The sequence below is a fragment of the Dermochelys coriacea genome, chromosome 3, assembly GCF_009764565.3.
Source record: "Dermochelys coriacea isolate rDerCor1 chromosome 3, rDerCor1.pri.v4, whole genome shotgun sequence".
Classification (NCBI taxonomy): Eukaryota; Metazoa; Chordata; order Testudines; family Dermochelyidae; genus Dermochelys; species Dermochelys coriacea.
In genome coordinates this window covers 111,873,432-111,889,294 of record NC_050070.1, presented here as the reverse complement: position 1 = coordinate 111,889,294, position 15,863 = coordinate 111,873,432, and the positions used below count along the sequence as shown (strand labels likewise).

At 39.5% G+C, this 15,863-nt stretch overlaps 1 protein-coding gene and 1 non-coding gene across 8 annotated transcripts in view; one reads left to right on the top strand and one right to left on the bottom strand.

Moving 5' to 3' along the window:
* The window catches only part of SHPRH (SNF2 histone linker PHD RING helicase), a 140,411-nt gene that overhangs the window by 105,150 nt on the left and 19,398 nt on the right, over nt 1-15,863 (top strand). For 6 of the 7 annotated variants that reach the window (XM_038394745.2, XM_038394750.2, XM_038394749.2 and 3 more), the window contains one exon: nt 5,381-5,569. In XM_038394745.2, coding sequence (XP_038250673.1) covers nt 5,381-5,569 — 189 coding nt within the window. Of the gene's footprint in view, nt 1-5,380; nt 5,570-6,372; nt 6,452-15,863 lie in introns of all 7 variants that reach the window. The other variant, XR_005291847.2, reaches the window with a different exon arrangement.
* LOC119854117 lies at nt 8,124-8,227 on the bottom strand. Its single transcript, XR_005292357.1, has one exon. It is a non-coding gene; the product is annotated as a U6 spliceosomal RNA (small nuclear RNA).

The window sequence follows — 15,863 nt, the reverse complement described above, 5'->3', positions numbered from 1 at the left end:
ACACTGCTTGGGCAGGGGGTATGTATCACAAAAGTGCACCTGCTGCCTCAAATTGAAAGCTTGGTGCAGAAAGGACCGTGATCTCAGACTAAAACTTTTATATTAATGGACAGTTCACTGTAACCTGCCTCAGACACTACTCCTGATACCTCTTCTCCAAAGTGGTCACCACTGGCATGGTCATCAGCCGACCCCCACTCGCCGCATGCCACTAAGACAAAATGTATGCTCTCGGGTCCAGGTGAAAAGAAGTGGGCCCGGAGGTCCTCCACCAGGGAGCCACTTGCAAGGTCGGTGGCCTTGGCAAGACTTAGCTCCTATGACCACCTGGTCACCACCTCTGTACCAACTCTACCGCAAAGTCCAAAGACCCTAAATGGGCAGAACCGCATACAGGAACGCGGTCGCTCGGAACCGAGGAGGACAGTTCAACTATTTGAAAATCGGCACCGATCGCCTCAACTAAAATGACTTTGAGTGCATTGGCACCAGCCAAGTCCTTGGCACCTAGCAAGCCCTCGGCACTGACTCAATCCTTGGCAGCATCTACTGTCCTCTGCAGAGCATTCACTCCACCCTTGGCACTGGCAATTCCCTCAATCTCCACACAACCACCAGTACCGATGATGCTCCTACCAGTACCACAGGAGTTTGAATACCCAAGAGATCTGATTATCTCCGACATCTCAGAGTCACCGCTCCTACGTACCACACTCCCCATGGCTCATACCTCTTCCCTGGAGACACAACACTGCTCTTGTTCACCACCAAGGATTGCACCACCCTTCTCTAGTGAGGAGGAATAGGAGGAGTACTCCATTGCACTTCACCCCCCATCATCATATCAAGGGCAGTCACGCAAAGAATTATCTTTTTGTCCTTAAAGAAAAGGAGTACTTGTGGCACCTTAGAGACTAACAAATTTATTAGAGCATAAGCTTTCGTGAGCTACAGCTCGTGAGGTGTAGCTCACGAAAGCTTATGCTCTAATAAATTTGTTAGTCTCTAAGGTGCCACAAGTACTCTTTTTCTTTTTGCGAATACAGACTAACACGGCTGCTACTCTGAAACCTTTTTGTCCTTGATACCCAGAGACCAGAACTGAAGCAGGTTTCTCATACAGACTTCCATACATGCAACCACATATGCCACTTTCCCCACATTAGCTCTATTTGAACCCTTGGGCTGCGAATAGGGTACATGTTCCCAAACTGCCTGTGGACCAGGGAGAGGGGCACATACACTCTCTGTCCTCATCAGTCTGTAGATTGCCTGATTCTCAACCAGAATTACTAGAGGAGCAGGAGGAAGAAACAGAGGAACTGGTTACACCACCAGCCCACTTCTCATCCTCCCCTGATGAGGCCATCATGACACCACCTCCAACATCAGCAGATGACTGTAAACAGTTCCAAGAACTGTTCTGTCGGATTGTGGATTCCCTCCAGATTCCCCTGGAAGAAGTCAGAGAGCAAAAGCACAAGTTGCTTGACATCTTACACACCTCCATATTGGCAAAGATTGCACTCCTGATCAATGAGGCCTTATTGGACCCTGCCAAAGTGAACTGGCAGACCCCAGCATCAGTAAAATCCACATGCAAGCGAGTGGACGTGGAATTTCTCTTTTCCCACCTTATTCCAAATTCCCTCTTTGTAAATGCAGTGCAAGAGAAATGGCGACACCACCATTTTAGGAAAACGCCTTACAACACGGACTGGAAGAGGCTAGACCTCTTTGGTCGCAAAGCATATACCTTAGCAATGCTCCAATTCTGTGCTCTAATTATGAGGTCCTTTTAACCAAATAGAATCACATCAACTATTCCGAATTTCAGGAATTCAGCCAACACCTCCCAGAGGACAAAGAAGAGCAGTTCCAGGCTCTTGTGAAGAAAGGACAACTTCTGGTGCACACGCCGTTGCAAGCCTTTCTGGATGCTGTGGATGTGGCAGCCTGTTCTATTACAACATCGGTGGTGATGTGATGACCTTCATGGCTTCACAACTCAGGGTTCCCCAGAGAGTTGCAGGCCACTGCAGAAGATCTGCCTTTGAAGGGTCTAAACTCTTCACTGAGCACACAGATGAGTCCCTACATTCTTCAAAAGTTTCTAGAGCAACAATGCATTCACTTGGCATATATACACCAGTGCCAAAGAGAAGACGGGTAGATATCAATCTACCCCCAGGTCTTGACCTCCACATTTCACCCCTCAGCGATAGTATGACACACAACACAAGTGACAGAGACCTCCCAAGTGTAGACAGACACCAGCGCAAGGGACTGTGCCCAACCCATCCACCTCTAAACAAAAATGTTGATCATTTGGTTGAGGCCTCGAGATACCTCCACCAGTCTGATTGCTGCAACCATCTTATATAACCCATGAGTTTGGTGACTGCTTGATCCTCTTCTACTCATCATGGTGACAAATCACCTTGGACAGTTGGGGTCTAGAAATAGTCAACAAAGGGTACTCCATCCATTCCTCTCTTTCCCACCCACTCCCCATCCCACTTCAGGGACCCTTCTCAAACACCATCTACTAGAAGAGACCTCCTATGACTGGGAGTCCTAGAGCTGATCCCATTCTAACACAGAGAATATTTTCTGATCCAAAAAAAAATTCGGTAGGTGGAGACCTATCCTAGATTTGAATAACCTCTACAAGTTCATCAAACTACAACACTTCCAGTGCTGATAGTGTGACCATCTTGAACAGGGGGACTGGTTCTTGGTCCCCAACCTCCAAGACATGTACTTCCATATCACCATACACCCTTCCCACAGGCAATTCCTTCTGGGGTCCGACTGTTATCAATACAAGGTATTTCCCTTTGGCCTTTCTACAGCACCTAGGGTATTTTTCAAGGACCTGGACACCAGAACATTTGCTGAGCAGAAGATTCTCACAAGACAACAAGTGGGAATAAGATACAAGAACCCTGCAGCACGTATTCAACCGCTGGGAATTCCCGAACATAGATTTCTTTGGCTCACCCAAAAACGCCAAATGTCCACAATTCTGCTCAAGAGTTGGTCTGGTTACATGGGATGCACCCCTCCCTACTCTATGCCTTTCCTCTTCTGTTCAAAGTACTCCACAGGATACAGGTGGAACGAGCCAGAGTCATTCTCATAGTTCTAGCAGGGCTACAACAGATATGGTATCCTTACCTCGTGTGCATGACGGTATCTCTACCAATCACCCTGCAGTTGACTCCACACTTCTTGCAGGATGCAGTCCAAATCCTCCATCCGAATCTTAGAACTTCTCCATCTGAAGGCATGGCTCCTTCATGGTTTCAGGATCCGGAGATAACCTGTTAGGAAGAGGTAAAGGACATTCTTTTAAATAGCAGACATGCTACAACTCACTACATTTACCTGCATAAATGGAAAAGATTCTGGACTTGCTGCAACACCACACATGTCCCAGCAATGAACACTCCTTTCCCACTCATTCTAGACTACGTTCTAGAACTTAAAAGATCAGGATTGTCCACAAGCTCTGGTAGCATACATCTGGCCATCATTACAGCATTCTACCCCAAGATAGAAGGTCTTTCCATATTTACCCACCCACTAACAAAAAGACTCCTTAAGGGACTTCAAAATCTTTATCCTCAAATAGAAGACCCCACCCCTCCGTTGGGATCCCAGTCTGGTTTTGCACTCTGACCAGCCCTCCATTTGAGTCTAAGGCAACTTGCTCCTCCATACACCTATCCATGAAAACAGCATTTCTTGTCGCTATCACATCCACCCCACGGGTTGGAGAAATAGGTGCTCTCATGGTGTACTTTCATGGACCGGCTTACTTTCACGTCTGCTGCACAGGGTGAGTAACCTTCTCTTCAGAAACCAGTAATAATTGGAATAATATTAATAATCTAGATTCTTTTTCAGAACTAGAAAAGCCAGAATTTGGGAGTGAATTTACTGAAAAATGTTTTATTTTGGCAGCTAGCTTGTGGGATTTGTCATCCTATGACTTTAAGTGCAGGTACAGCATGGGTAATGGTAGCTTTCCCTACACTGGCCTGCCAATGTGCTTCAGCCATGATTTGGAGGTACAACCTCTATAAGAGATAGTAGTTCAGTCCATCTTTGCTGAGACAGCCACCCAAGAAGACAATCTGTGGTATGGACATCTGTCTGCTATGAACTGGACTGAGACCATTGACTCATTTCACTTAAACCATGAAAGAGCCTTTGCATAATAGTCTGTCATACTATCGGTCTACTACTAATGGATTTTATCCAGTGACCTAAGATTGAAAGCTTCATGCCCCCTTTTCAATCCTTTGTATTATCCAATCCCTCAGAAATGTTTCTTCTATATAATGTTTTAAAGCTGCATTTCTATGAGTGTTGTCTTTGGACCACTAGTGGTCCACACAGAGCTGGCTGGTCACATGATGTTGACTCCTCCTTGTTTCCATCTGCTAAAAAATAAAAAACCTATTAATTACAAAATATTACTCTTCTGTAAGGAACTCTTATAGTTGCCTTAGGGATGTCATATGATACCAATTGATATGGGAGGTGATCAGCGCAATCATAAATGGAAGGGAAGGTGTCCGCAACAGAATTCTCCATTAATCTTAAAGTCCACACTCTAAAAAAGATTGAGAACCCCAGTTCACAATTTTCTTTCTTTATAAATAAAGGAGTGCCATTACACGGAACTTAGTAATGATATACATAAAATTAAAACATTGTTTCATGAATTTTGGAGTAAGGATTCATCCGATGAAGTGAGCTGTAGCTCACGAAAGCTTATGCTCTAATAAATTTGTTAGTCACTAAGGTGCCACAAATACTCCTTTTCTTTTTGGAGTAAGGATTGTGACTTTTGCTCTTAACAGGATTTATTAAAAACAAAGCTTTTACAAAATTGAAGGCCAATTCAAATAATCTATAGATTTACAAACAGTTACTATTTAACAAATATTGTTTCTGTGATGTTTGCAGCCTGGTTCTAGTGCATTAAATCCAAAAATAAAAAATTGGGTAGGCAATTATTTTTAAAAAAAGTAAAAATGACTTGTCAAATTTTACTTTTTATACTGAGAGATATGCAAATAGTAAATGCATAAATAGTACAGTTGGTTGGAAATTTTCACAAAATTATCCCTTTCTGTTGGAAAACTTCAAAATTCAAAATTTTTCAACCAACTCTAATAAATACAAATATTTTTCTAGAATTCCTTCTGTTTTAATAATCTAAAGTGTTTTTCATAAAGGTAAAGAAATGTTTTAAAAATATAATTTAACCAAATTATATATCTGTGTTTTTTCTGCATGTGTGTATATTAAGAGAAGAAAGTGGTTTTATATGGTATTGTTGTTCCTCTTATATTTCCCTATCTAGTGGGCAGTGCTGACATGTGGACATTGCTTCTGCAATGAGTGCATAGCTATTATTATAGAGCAGTACAGTGTTGGCACCCGCAGAAGTTCGATTAAATGTGCCATCTGCAGGCAGACAACTTCTCATAAAGAAATATCCTACGTCTTCACTGCAGAGACTGCAAACCAGGAGGACGATATTCCTGTGAAGGTAATTTGCCATATGTAGCATCTCTTGGCCCATCTTTTCAGAGATGCACACTTAGTATGCAACAGAGCGTGTGCATGCTTGATTTTGGCATGCAAACCTTAACTATATGTTCATGAGTTGGGTTTGTTCATAAACATGTATTTTTTTTCCCATTCCAGCTGGGTGTGACTTACATGCACTTTTTTGATAATATGGTCCTCCCTTCTATTCCCTTCTCAAAAATTTAGACAACTAGAAGCTAACTATCAAGTAAACATTTTAATTTTTCCTAAACATAAAATCCATGTTAGTTTAAGTACAGACATGCCGCATGTGATGGCATCAAAAATCAGATGTTTTGGAAGGATGTTTTTAAATGTCTGACTGAAGTCTGCTAGAGATGAGTTACAAAACTATAATTTTTTAAAATTTGGATAAATATTTGTCTGTCTTGTGAAAATAAAATCTGAAGGCCAGAACCTAAATGGAAACAGCCTTTATTGCGCTTTGAGGATTTTCATAACATCTCATCTCCTGTAAAAACAGACTCATGAACATATAAAGGGCTGTGGACAACCTTCTTGGAAGATGGTTGAATGATTGACTTTTTGTAGTTACCTTCTGTATCTCTTGTAAATTTTTATTTGTGGGGGAAGGAAGGGCAGGGAATTCTGCAGCCGTTACTCAGATGAGTTCCACTTTCTTAGGAAAAATTTGTTGCATCATTATTTTTAACCAATTTGTAACCAAACAGCTAAATCTTGATTTACCAGAGATCTGAATTTTGTTCCTGAATCTGGTTTCTGCACCTCTCATTGGTACAGATTTAGGTTTATGGACTTTATGGATAGCCATGAAAGATTAGCTGCTGTTCAGACTATAGTGGTTTTAAAGGATAAGAAGGTATGTTTTTTCCTTTATCTTTTTTTAAAACATTGCTGAATGAAGATTAACATATACAACATTAACCGTAGAACACTGAAGGCAGTCAATGCTGTTGAGGAAACTGCTCCCAGTAGTAGGCATTATGCCTGCTAGTAAGCATTTGCAGGGTCAGTCTTATTATGTGGTTCAGCTGTTTGTTTATTTCATTCTAGAGTGGATTCATGTAAAACTCTCCTTTCAGTTCCTTCCTAACATTGTTTTGAGGAGTTCCAGCATGTGGCTGCTTTCTTTCTCAGTGGTGAAAAGATGGAGTCTGCAGCTCCATCCCTCTGCCATCTACTTTGCTTGCTGATTTAGTCAGAGGGTTTGATTCAAGGTTACTGAGGGTACAAAGCTCACAGCCTCAGATTTTTAAAGCTATTAGGTGTTGCTGTGCTCAAAATTACATCAACTAAGACTTACTTTCAAAAGAGATTTAGGCACTTAGGAGCCAAAGCCCTATTAATTATTTGTATTGCAGTAGTGCCTAAAAGCCCTAATCATAGATCCACATCCTGTTGTGATAGGCACAAACACACAACAAAAAGACAGTGGCTGCCCTGAAGAGCTAACCATTAAAGTAATTGCTGAGCTGTGTGACCTGTTAAGGCAGTTGAAACTGGCTGGTTCTTTATCCCAAGAGTCCAGGGTTCCTTTCTGTACCACTTTTTCCTTGAGATTGTCCATCTGAGTCCTTGTGCAGCTGCGTTGAAGGCTTTTGGAGAAATCTTCCTATTAAGGTGTGTTCCTGCTTTGCCATTTTTGTCTCTTCCTGATGAGTTTGTTTGGAGAGGGCTTATTTTTTTGGATTTTAAGTAATGTTTTGGGATCCCTAGGCTGCTGGGCCAGAAGTATATTCATTTTTTTTTTTTTTTACAATGGTAGCTTTATAAAATTCTGGTTGAAAAAGAAAACAAAACTGATGACTTATGGTGGTTGTAAAAACATGGATGAGGAGCCTGGATTTAAAGTATAGTGGTAAAGAGTCTGATGGTTTGGTAATGCTTTTACTGAGGAGATTAAGGGTATTTCTACTCTGAAGCTAGCGGTGTAATTTCCAGCTCAAGTACTCATACATGCAATAGCTTTGATTGAGTTAGCACGCTAAAAATATGGTAACTGTAGTGGTACAGGCAGCAAGATGAGCTAGCTACCCCCAATACAATCCTGTCAGAGACCCTGGATATGGATTCGGGCAGCTGCCCCATCACACCACCATGACTACACTGCTATTTCACACTACCTTGATAAAAGCTAGCATGTGAATGTTTACCTGAGCTGGAGATTAATCTTCAGTGTGGCATACCCTAAGCCAAATAGTGAATATAGGGCTGGAAGTAATTGGCATGACTTGGCACCAGGGGGAGTAGGTAGATTGTTCTTTGGGAGTGTTCGTTGTATCGGTTTTCTGTTTGTAGAGTATTTTTAACAATATTTTTCCATATTTACAGTACTTACCCAGGAGTTTTGGAAGGAGAGGGTAAATGTCATTCCATCTTGAACAGTGTAAGGGAATATCCTGGGAGGTCTGATTCATATATTTTAGGCCAGAAGGGACCATTAAGGTCATCCAGTCTGATGTCCCACATAATGCAGGCCACAGAATTTCACTGAAGGATTCCTTCATCAAGCGCATAACCTTTGGTTCAGCTAAAATATGAAACACTTCATGTATTTGAATGTCATCCTTGCATTGAGCCAAGCTAATATCTTCTTTGTATCACTCCAATTTCAGTACATGTGTTGCAAAAGCAAGCAAGATTTTTTTAAAATGCAGTTGTTCCCCCTCTATTCCTTTATTAAAAGAATGGTCAAAAGAGAACATTTTTTTTTGTATTGCATAATGCTCCTGTAAAGTGCCATGATAAATGTTGGTAGCTCACCAATCTGTATGTGAAAATTTGGGACCAGTCCTGTATTTACACTTGTGTCTGTGATTGTCCTATTTCTCATTACTTTCTCTAGTCAGTGTCTTTCTTCTGTTTTGTCAACACAGCATTATTCACACAGTGGTAATGCTGCACTCAATTACATGTGGCACGCTCTATACAGTGAAGGTCATTAAGGGATCCTAGCAAGTTTTTCACTCTGTGGAAAGTTCTAGCTATTCTTAGTTTGCCATCTGATCAAGGGATATGTTCACACTAGGGATTTTTTAACACGGATTAATTGATAGTCAGTTATCCTGTTTATATATGCTAGTCTGGACATTCCACAACAGAATACAGATGTTTGTGGATTACTCTTGTCAGACTAGCATGTACAAACATGTAAGCTAACACAAATTAAATGGCTATCATTTAACTCCAGTTAAACTCTAATGTAAACAAATGCAAGATGTGTTGCTGGGCAATAGGATAACAAATGGCCAGCTTGGAAGCCAAGAATACATAGTATCTATGGTACATCTCCTGTAAACATTATGGTGGGAAATGCTGACTTATTTTTGGCACTAAGAATCAACTTCATTTGGTATTTATTTTTACTTGAAAAGGTTTCTTCCATGTGGTGGTGGGGAGCCGGAGGGATTGTGGTTTACACATGTATTTTTTTTTTCAAGTTGATGGTGTACCTTTAACTTGATTGTTTAGAGCAGAATGATTAAAAAAAAAAACTGGGGCAGCAAAGGGACTGGGATATTTTGTACTGTATCCATAGTTTCAACTCTTGCTGCTCTGTTCACTCCTTTTATGTGTCACAGATGTGCCATACACTCAAATGAGCAGGAGAATGAGTTTTCAAAAACTAACAAAAAACAGAGAGTAAATAGGAGCTGTGGAAAGTGTGGAACCACAAAGATGAGTGAAGCAATGAAGCAGCAAAAAATGCTTTCTTTAGGTGTAAAAATTACCAAATTTCAAGGTATTTGGTGGTGGTAATTTACAAAATCTCTGTGATACTGTTCATTGAAGGTTTTTATCTTCCTTTGTACTGCTGCTGATCAATCAAGAATCTGGAATATATGGTCCCTGTCCTGAAGACTATATAAGGCCTTGAAACTGCAGACATTCACACAAGTGAGTTACTCACTGCCTGATTGGTAAAACCCTTTAACTGAAAATATCTCTTAAAATCAGCCTGTCCCTGGAAGCAGTGAAAAGAGGAGGAAACTGTCATAGACCACCTCCCTTTTTTGATTCTCTAGTCCAGAATGTAACATTTCCTTGACCAACCAAGTTTGCGTCATACCAAAGCCTCATTAAGTCCAAAGTATTGTGCTGATGAGGCAACTGCTAACAGTTGAGGCAACACCTTGCATAATTACCGGGACCTCCAGGCAAATCCAACCCTTTCTAGGAAGATTCACTGATACCCAGTTCTCAGAAAAGGGGCATCACTCCAACTCCCAACCTCTGTAGGGTCATATCAGTTGTGCTCTCCTATTTATTTTATCCCCCCTCCACCAGCTTCCCAGGGGAATGTAACCCATGCATCCAAGACAAGGTGCCACCCAAAGCTGCAGTCCTTTGATTCATAGGCAAACTAATTGTACCATGAAACCATAAGTGTCCATAGAGTCACTTCCAAGTCCAGAGATGCCCGCAGCATCCTATACTAACCCCTAGGACAGCCAATAACTTGAGCAACAAGTTACAGATTCTGCAGGCAGCTAATATAAGAAGACAAAGGAGAGAGAGAAATTGTGGCTTGCAGCAGTGTGGAGACCAGAGCAAAAAGAAGCCTAATTCCACTTGGGGAACCACCCCATTCTTCTGCAACTCCATCCCAGTACTTATAAGAAATTTTGAGAATTAACCAATCTCAGATCCCCTAACCAAGGATGGGTACCATTGGCTGGCTGTTGCCAAAGAGCTGCCAACGGTATCATCCAGTCCCCCAGCCTCCAACATTTTTAGATATACATTTTTTGAATAGTCTAGTCACACTTCTGGAAACAGGATTCTAGATGTTTGCCAGGTACGTATCAACAGCAAAGGTGCTGGCACCAAAAGTTGGTCACTCCTATACACAGGACATAGCACTGAAATCATTATAAAAAATAGTAGCAAAGAAGCTGGCACTGAATACGGAAACGCTCGACAGGTTGAGCATTCACATTGCTACTTGTGACATATGAATGCTTGAGCAGCCCAGTGCTTGCTCCAGGAACTCAGACTGGATTCACTTCCCCACCAATACTACAAGCAGCAAAACTGCACTAAATTTGACCTATCAATATAGCACAGCCAACCATGTGCAAATCAGCATTCAGAAAACAGATACAGACAAAAATAAAACAATATTTGCCCAGCTGAGACAACTACAGCGTGCACTTGTATAGACGCATAACCACTTTTAAGCAATAAAATACCTTTAAAAAACACTAGGTAAATTACTGCAACACAATATTCATAATTAAGGAAATACATTTTCTGATTGCCAGGCAAACAGAGCCCGAATGCAAACAAGTAAATGGCATAGAGAACAAAGTGAAGAATGAGCAAGAAGTAGAACATAGTTGTGTACTCTTCTGTATTGAGAACATTGTAATTTGTGTATATACAATCATGCATTAAAGTACAATGAAATGCTCTTGAATGAATGGAAGGTAGACAGAGTAGGTAGACAGGATTTGCATTACAGTACGCACTTAGTAGAAGTCTCCCCTCATACCCTAAGGATAAATTAAAGTTAATTTATGTACTTTTTCGTAGATAGTTCTTAGGTTGCATAGCTAAAGGTAAAAATAGTTTTAGTATTCAACTTTACAGTTACAAGTCTCACTGTGACAAATTTAAAATGTCCATTAGGTCAATAAAGGTATAACTTATATATTTGTAATACACATGGTAAAATAATCTACTTTGCTTTTGATCTAAGAATCTGTGTTTTACAAATATTACTGTTTAATATATTTCATCCCTGTGAATTACACGTGATGAAATCAAGTAGGGCTGAAATAGTTAAAGGAGCAAATTTTAATAACCTACAATAGAGGGTAAAAATGTTACATATATATTAGGGCTGTTGATTGATTGCAGTTAACTCATGCAATTAACTCAAAAATTAATCTAGATTAATCACATTTTAATTGCATTGTTAAACAATAGAATACCAATTGACATATTACATATTTTTGGACATTTTTCTACATTTTCAAATGTGTTAATTTCAGTTGCAACACAATACAAAGTGTACACTGCTCACTTTATATTATTTTTATTACAAATATTTGCACTGTAAAAAACAAAAGAAACAGTATTTTTCAGTTCACCTCATGCAAGTACTGTAGTGTAATCTATTTATCATGAAAGTGCAACTTGCAAATGTAGATTTTTTTTGTTACATAACTGCACTCAAAAACAAAACATTGTAAAACTTTAGAGCCTACAAGTCCTCTCGGTCCTACTTCTTTTTCAGCCAATTGCTAAGACAGTCGGAGAACACTTCAATCTCTCTGGTCACTCAATTACAGACCTAAAAGTCGCAATATTACAACAAAAAACCTTCCAAAACAGACTCCAATAGACTGCTGAATTCAAATTAATTTGCAAATTGGACACCATTAAATTAGGCTTGAATAAAGACTGAGAGTGGATGTGTCATTACACAAAGTAAAACTATTTCCCCATATTTGTTTTTCTCCCCTACTGTTCTTCACACGTTCTTGTCAACTGCTGGAAATGGCCCACCTTGATTATCACTACCAAAGGTTGGGGTTTTTTTTTTCTTCTGCTGATAATAGCTCACCTTACCTGATCGCTCTCATTACAGTGTGTATGGTAACACCCTTTGTTTCATGTTCTTTTTGTATATAAAATCTCCCTATGTATTTTCTACCTGCTTCATTCCGATGAAGTGAGCTATATCTCACAAAAGCTTATGCTCAAATAAATTTTAGTCTCTAAGGTGCCACAAGTCCTTTTCTTCTTAAGATAGATAAGTTTGTTTACGTTTACAGGAGATAATGCTGCCCACTTCTTATTTACAATGTCACCTGAAAGTCGGAACAGGTGTTTGCATGTGACTTTTGTCACCGGCATTGCAAGGTATTTTCGTGACAGATATGCTAAACATTCATATGCATCTTCGTGCTTCAGCCACCATTCCAGAGGATATGCTTCCGTACTGATGACACTCGTTTAAAAAATAATACATTAATTAAATGTGTGACTGAACTCCTTGGGGAAGAATTGTAGGTCTCTGCTTCTGTTTTACCTGCATTCTGCCATATATTTCGTGTTATAGTATTCTCAGATGATGACTCAGCACATGTTTATTTTAAGAACACTTTCACTGCAGATTTGACAAAACGCAAAGAAGGTACCAATGTGAGATTTCTAAAGATAGTTACCTCACTTGACCAAAGGTTTAAGAATCTGAAGTGCCTTCCAAAATCTGAGAGGGATGAGGTGTGGAGCATGCTTTCAGAAGTCTTAAATGAGCAACACTCTGATGCAGAAACTACAGAACCCAAACCCCCAAAAAAGAAAGTCAACCTTCTGCTGGTGGCATCTGACTCGGATGATGAAAACAAACATGCATCAGTCTGCACTGCGTCGAATTGTTATCGAGCAGAACCCATCATCAGCATGGGGACACGTCCTCTGGAACGGTGATTGAAGCACAAAGGGACATATGAATCTTTAGCACATCTAGCATGTAAATATCTTGCGATGCTGACTACAACAGTGCCATGAGAACACCTGTTCTCACTTTCAGATGACATTGTGAACAAAAAGTGGGCAGCATTATCTCCTGCAAGTGTAAACAAACTTATCTGAGCGATTGGCTGAACAAGAAATAGGACTGAATGGACTTGAATGCTCTGAAGTTTTACATTATTTTATTTTTGAGTGCAGTTATATTTTTGTACATAATTCTACATTTGTAAGTTGCACTTTAATGATAGAGATTGCACTACAGTACAGGCGAATTGAAAAATACTATTTCTTTTGTTTTTACAGTGAAAATATTTGTAATAAAAATATAAAGTGAGCACTGTACAGTTTGTATTCTGTTTGTAATTGAAATTAATATATTTGAAAATATAGAAAACATCCAAAAATATTTTAATGAATGGTATTCTATTAACAGTGCAATTAATCACGATTAATTTTTTTAATTGTGTGATTAATCGCAATTACTTTTTTTAATTGCTTGACAGCTCTAATATGTATATATTTTAAGTGCCCTCCATTTTCTTTTGTGCACATAACCATATTTCAACTTTTGGCAGTGATAAGTGGAGCTGTGATCATGTAATTGTAGTTCTGTAATTTCAATAAAATGCCATGAGAAAATACTCGTTTTGTTGAAATCATGGGACTTGTTATTTTGCCATGATCCTGGCTTGAGGTGTTGCTAACTGATTTCTGTTTGCTCATTATTTTTAAAGTGCCTGGGTATTATTATAATACTTTTGAGACGCTACAAATTATTATTTTTTATGGAGCAAAAAGCCATTAAGTATTAGTGCCACAACTGAGTGGGGGATGCAACAGAAGCAGGATTCGTGAATATAAAATCTTATTGGTGACCTAAATTTGCCGAGAGGCAGTGTAAGAGAGAGGATGTTAAATCTGGATTTTGAAGATCCTTCATAGGTGGTGTTGCTGAAAACTCTTATGGTATGTGGGAGGAGTCATCATTTTTTGGGAGGGAGGGTGATCACAGCCTGAAATATTTTCATAGGGGGTCCCAGGAAAAAAAAAAGTTTGAGAAACCCTGCCATAGACAGTTGTGGATCACTGATTGTGCAATAGACTCCCATCTATTATAGTGAAACTTAACTTTATGATGTCTGAAATTAGTTTATATGCCTCCTGTACAGTATACAAGAAGTTATTGTTTGACATTTCCAATATAAAGAGAAATGCTGCATTATCTCCAGACTGAAGTCTATGGAAAATATTCTGTTTTGCTGATCTTTTTGTTTCTTAATGAATAATTCTAGTTCTTGTCAGAAGTTTCCTTATCTTTCTACAGAAAATGTCAGACTGTTAATTCCTTTGTTCTGAAGAAGGGGAAAGATGCACTTAGTTGCAAGTCTTGGCACCTACTTTCCCTCATTAATTATGGTGGTCACATTTTAGATAATATTGTTAAAAACTGTAATTTCTGAATTTTAAAAAAAAAGAGAAAAAGAAAGAAATCAGAGATTGTGATTTTGCTGATATCCAGGCTTCATTTTGTCATTTGATACTGAGAATGCTCTCAGCTACATTGAACTCTCTATGGGATGTCAACTTGTATTTTACCTATAGAGAGTGATTCATTAATCAGACTTTTATAGTGTTTACTGGGGCCAAAATCTGTTCCATCTTCCATACCTTCTCATGAGAGGGGACCTGAGCAAGAATGTCCCCTGTATACTTTCCTCTTGGCTCTGGTGATGGAATCTTTTGGAGTGGCCTACAGAGCAAAATTGTATTTAGGACATTGGAGTCAAAGGGGGATGGAATACCACCATAATTCTTCCTCCACCTGACTTCAGTAGACTGCAGTTCTCGTGCTCAAATGCTTTGGTGGATGTGGCCTTAATAAAGTATACACATGTAAGTTCTTATGAAGTTCACTCAGAGACCTTACACCAATGGAGGATCAAACACAGGAGAAATTCACTGTGTTCTGCCCCTGGAATTTCCCTGCGTGCCTTCTCCATCCCCTTACACTAGGGGGAGACTGCTGGCATAGGAAGTGGAAGAGGAACTTATGCAATCAAAGTAGCCTTAGAGACCAGAGAATTAAGTCCTTTATTTCAGTTCACATCTGTGCACATGCAATACCAATCCTAGTTCACTAGCCATGTGCTTCTCTTATGTAGACACTCAAACTATTTTTAATTTTTAAAGCTGACCCAAGACAGTGCATTGCTTAGTTCTTGGTTTTCAGATGGAGTTTCATGTGTTGGGTTTGATGCTTGTAACATGCCTACCTGACAGACATCTCTCCCTATGCCATACTTCTGCAATTATAATCATCAGAGCACCCAAGCTGGAGATCTTCTTTCAATGAAGGGAGAACTTGCTGGCAGGGTACTCTCCATAATAACCCTTCAGATTAGATAGAACTTCAGATTTCTATCCCCTCCACTTCATCCAAAATAGGCTTTCCCAAATGTTGTAAATGTCAAAAGACTCAGGCTGTCTGTTAGCGTTAAATGAGAGCTGGGATTTGTGAGTACTGTTTATCTCAAATTTTTAATTGCTCGGTTAAGTTTTCTGCTAGTCTTCTGTTGTGGTTGTTCTTTAAATATCTGTTAAAAGCACCAAGAAGCTTTGGATAAGGTGCTACATAAATCTTGTTACATAAATCAAAATAAATAAAACAAATAATAGCTAGAACCCTATGTTAAATAACCTTTTTAAAGAATTATTTATTTCAGGGGTGACAGCATACTCATTGCTATACAAGTCACAAACAAAAACAGAGTGAGAGTCTCACTCCC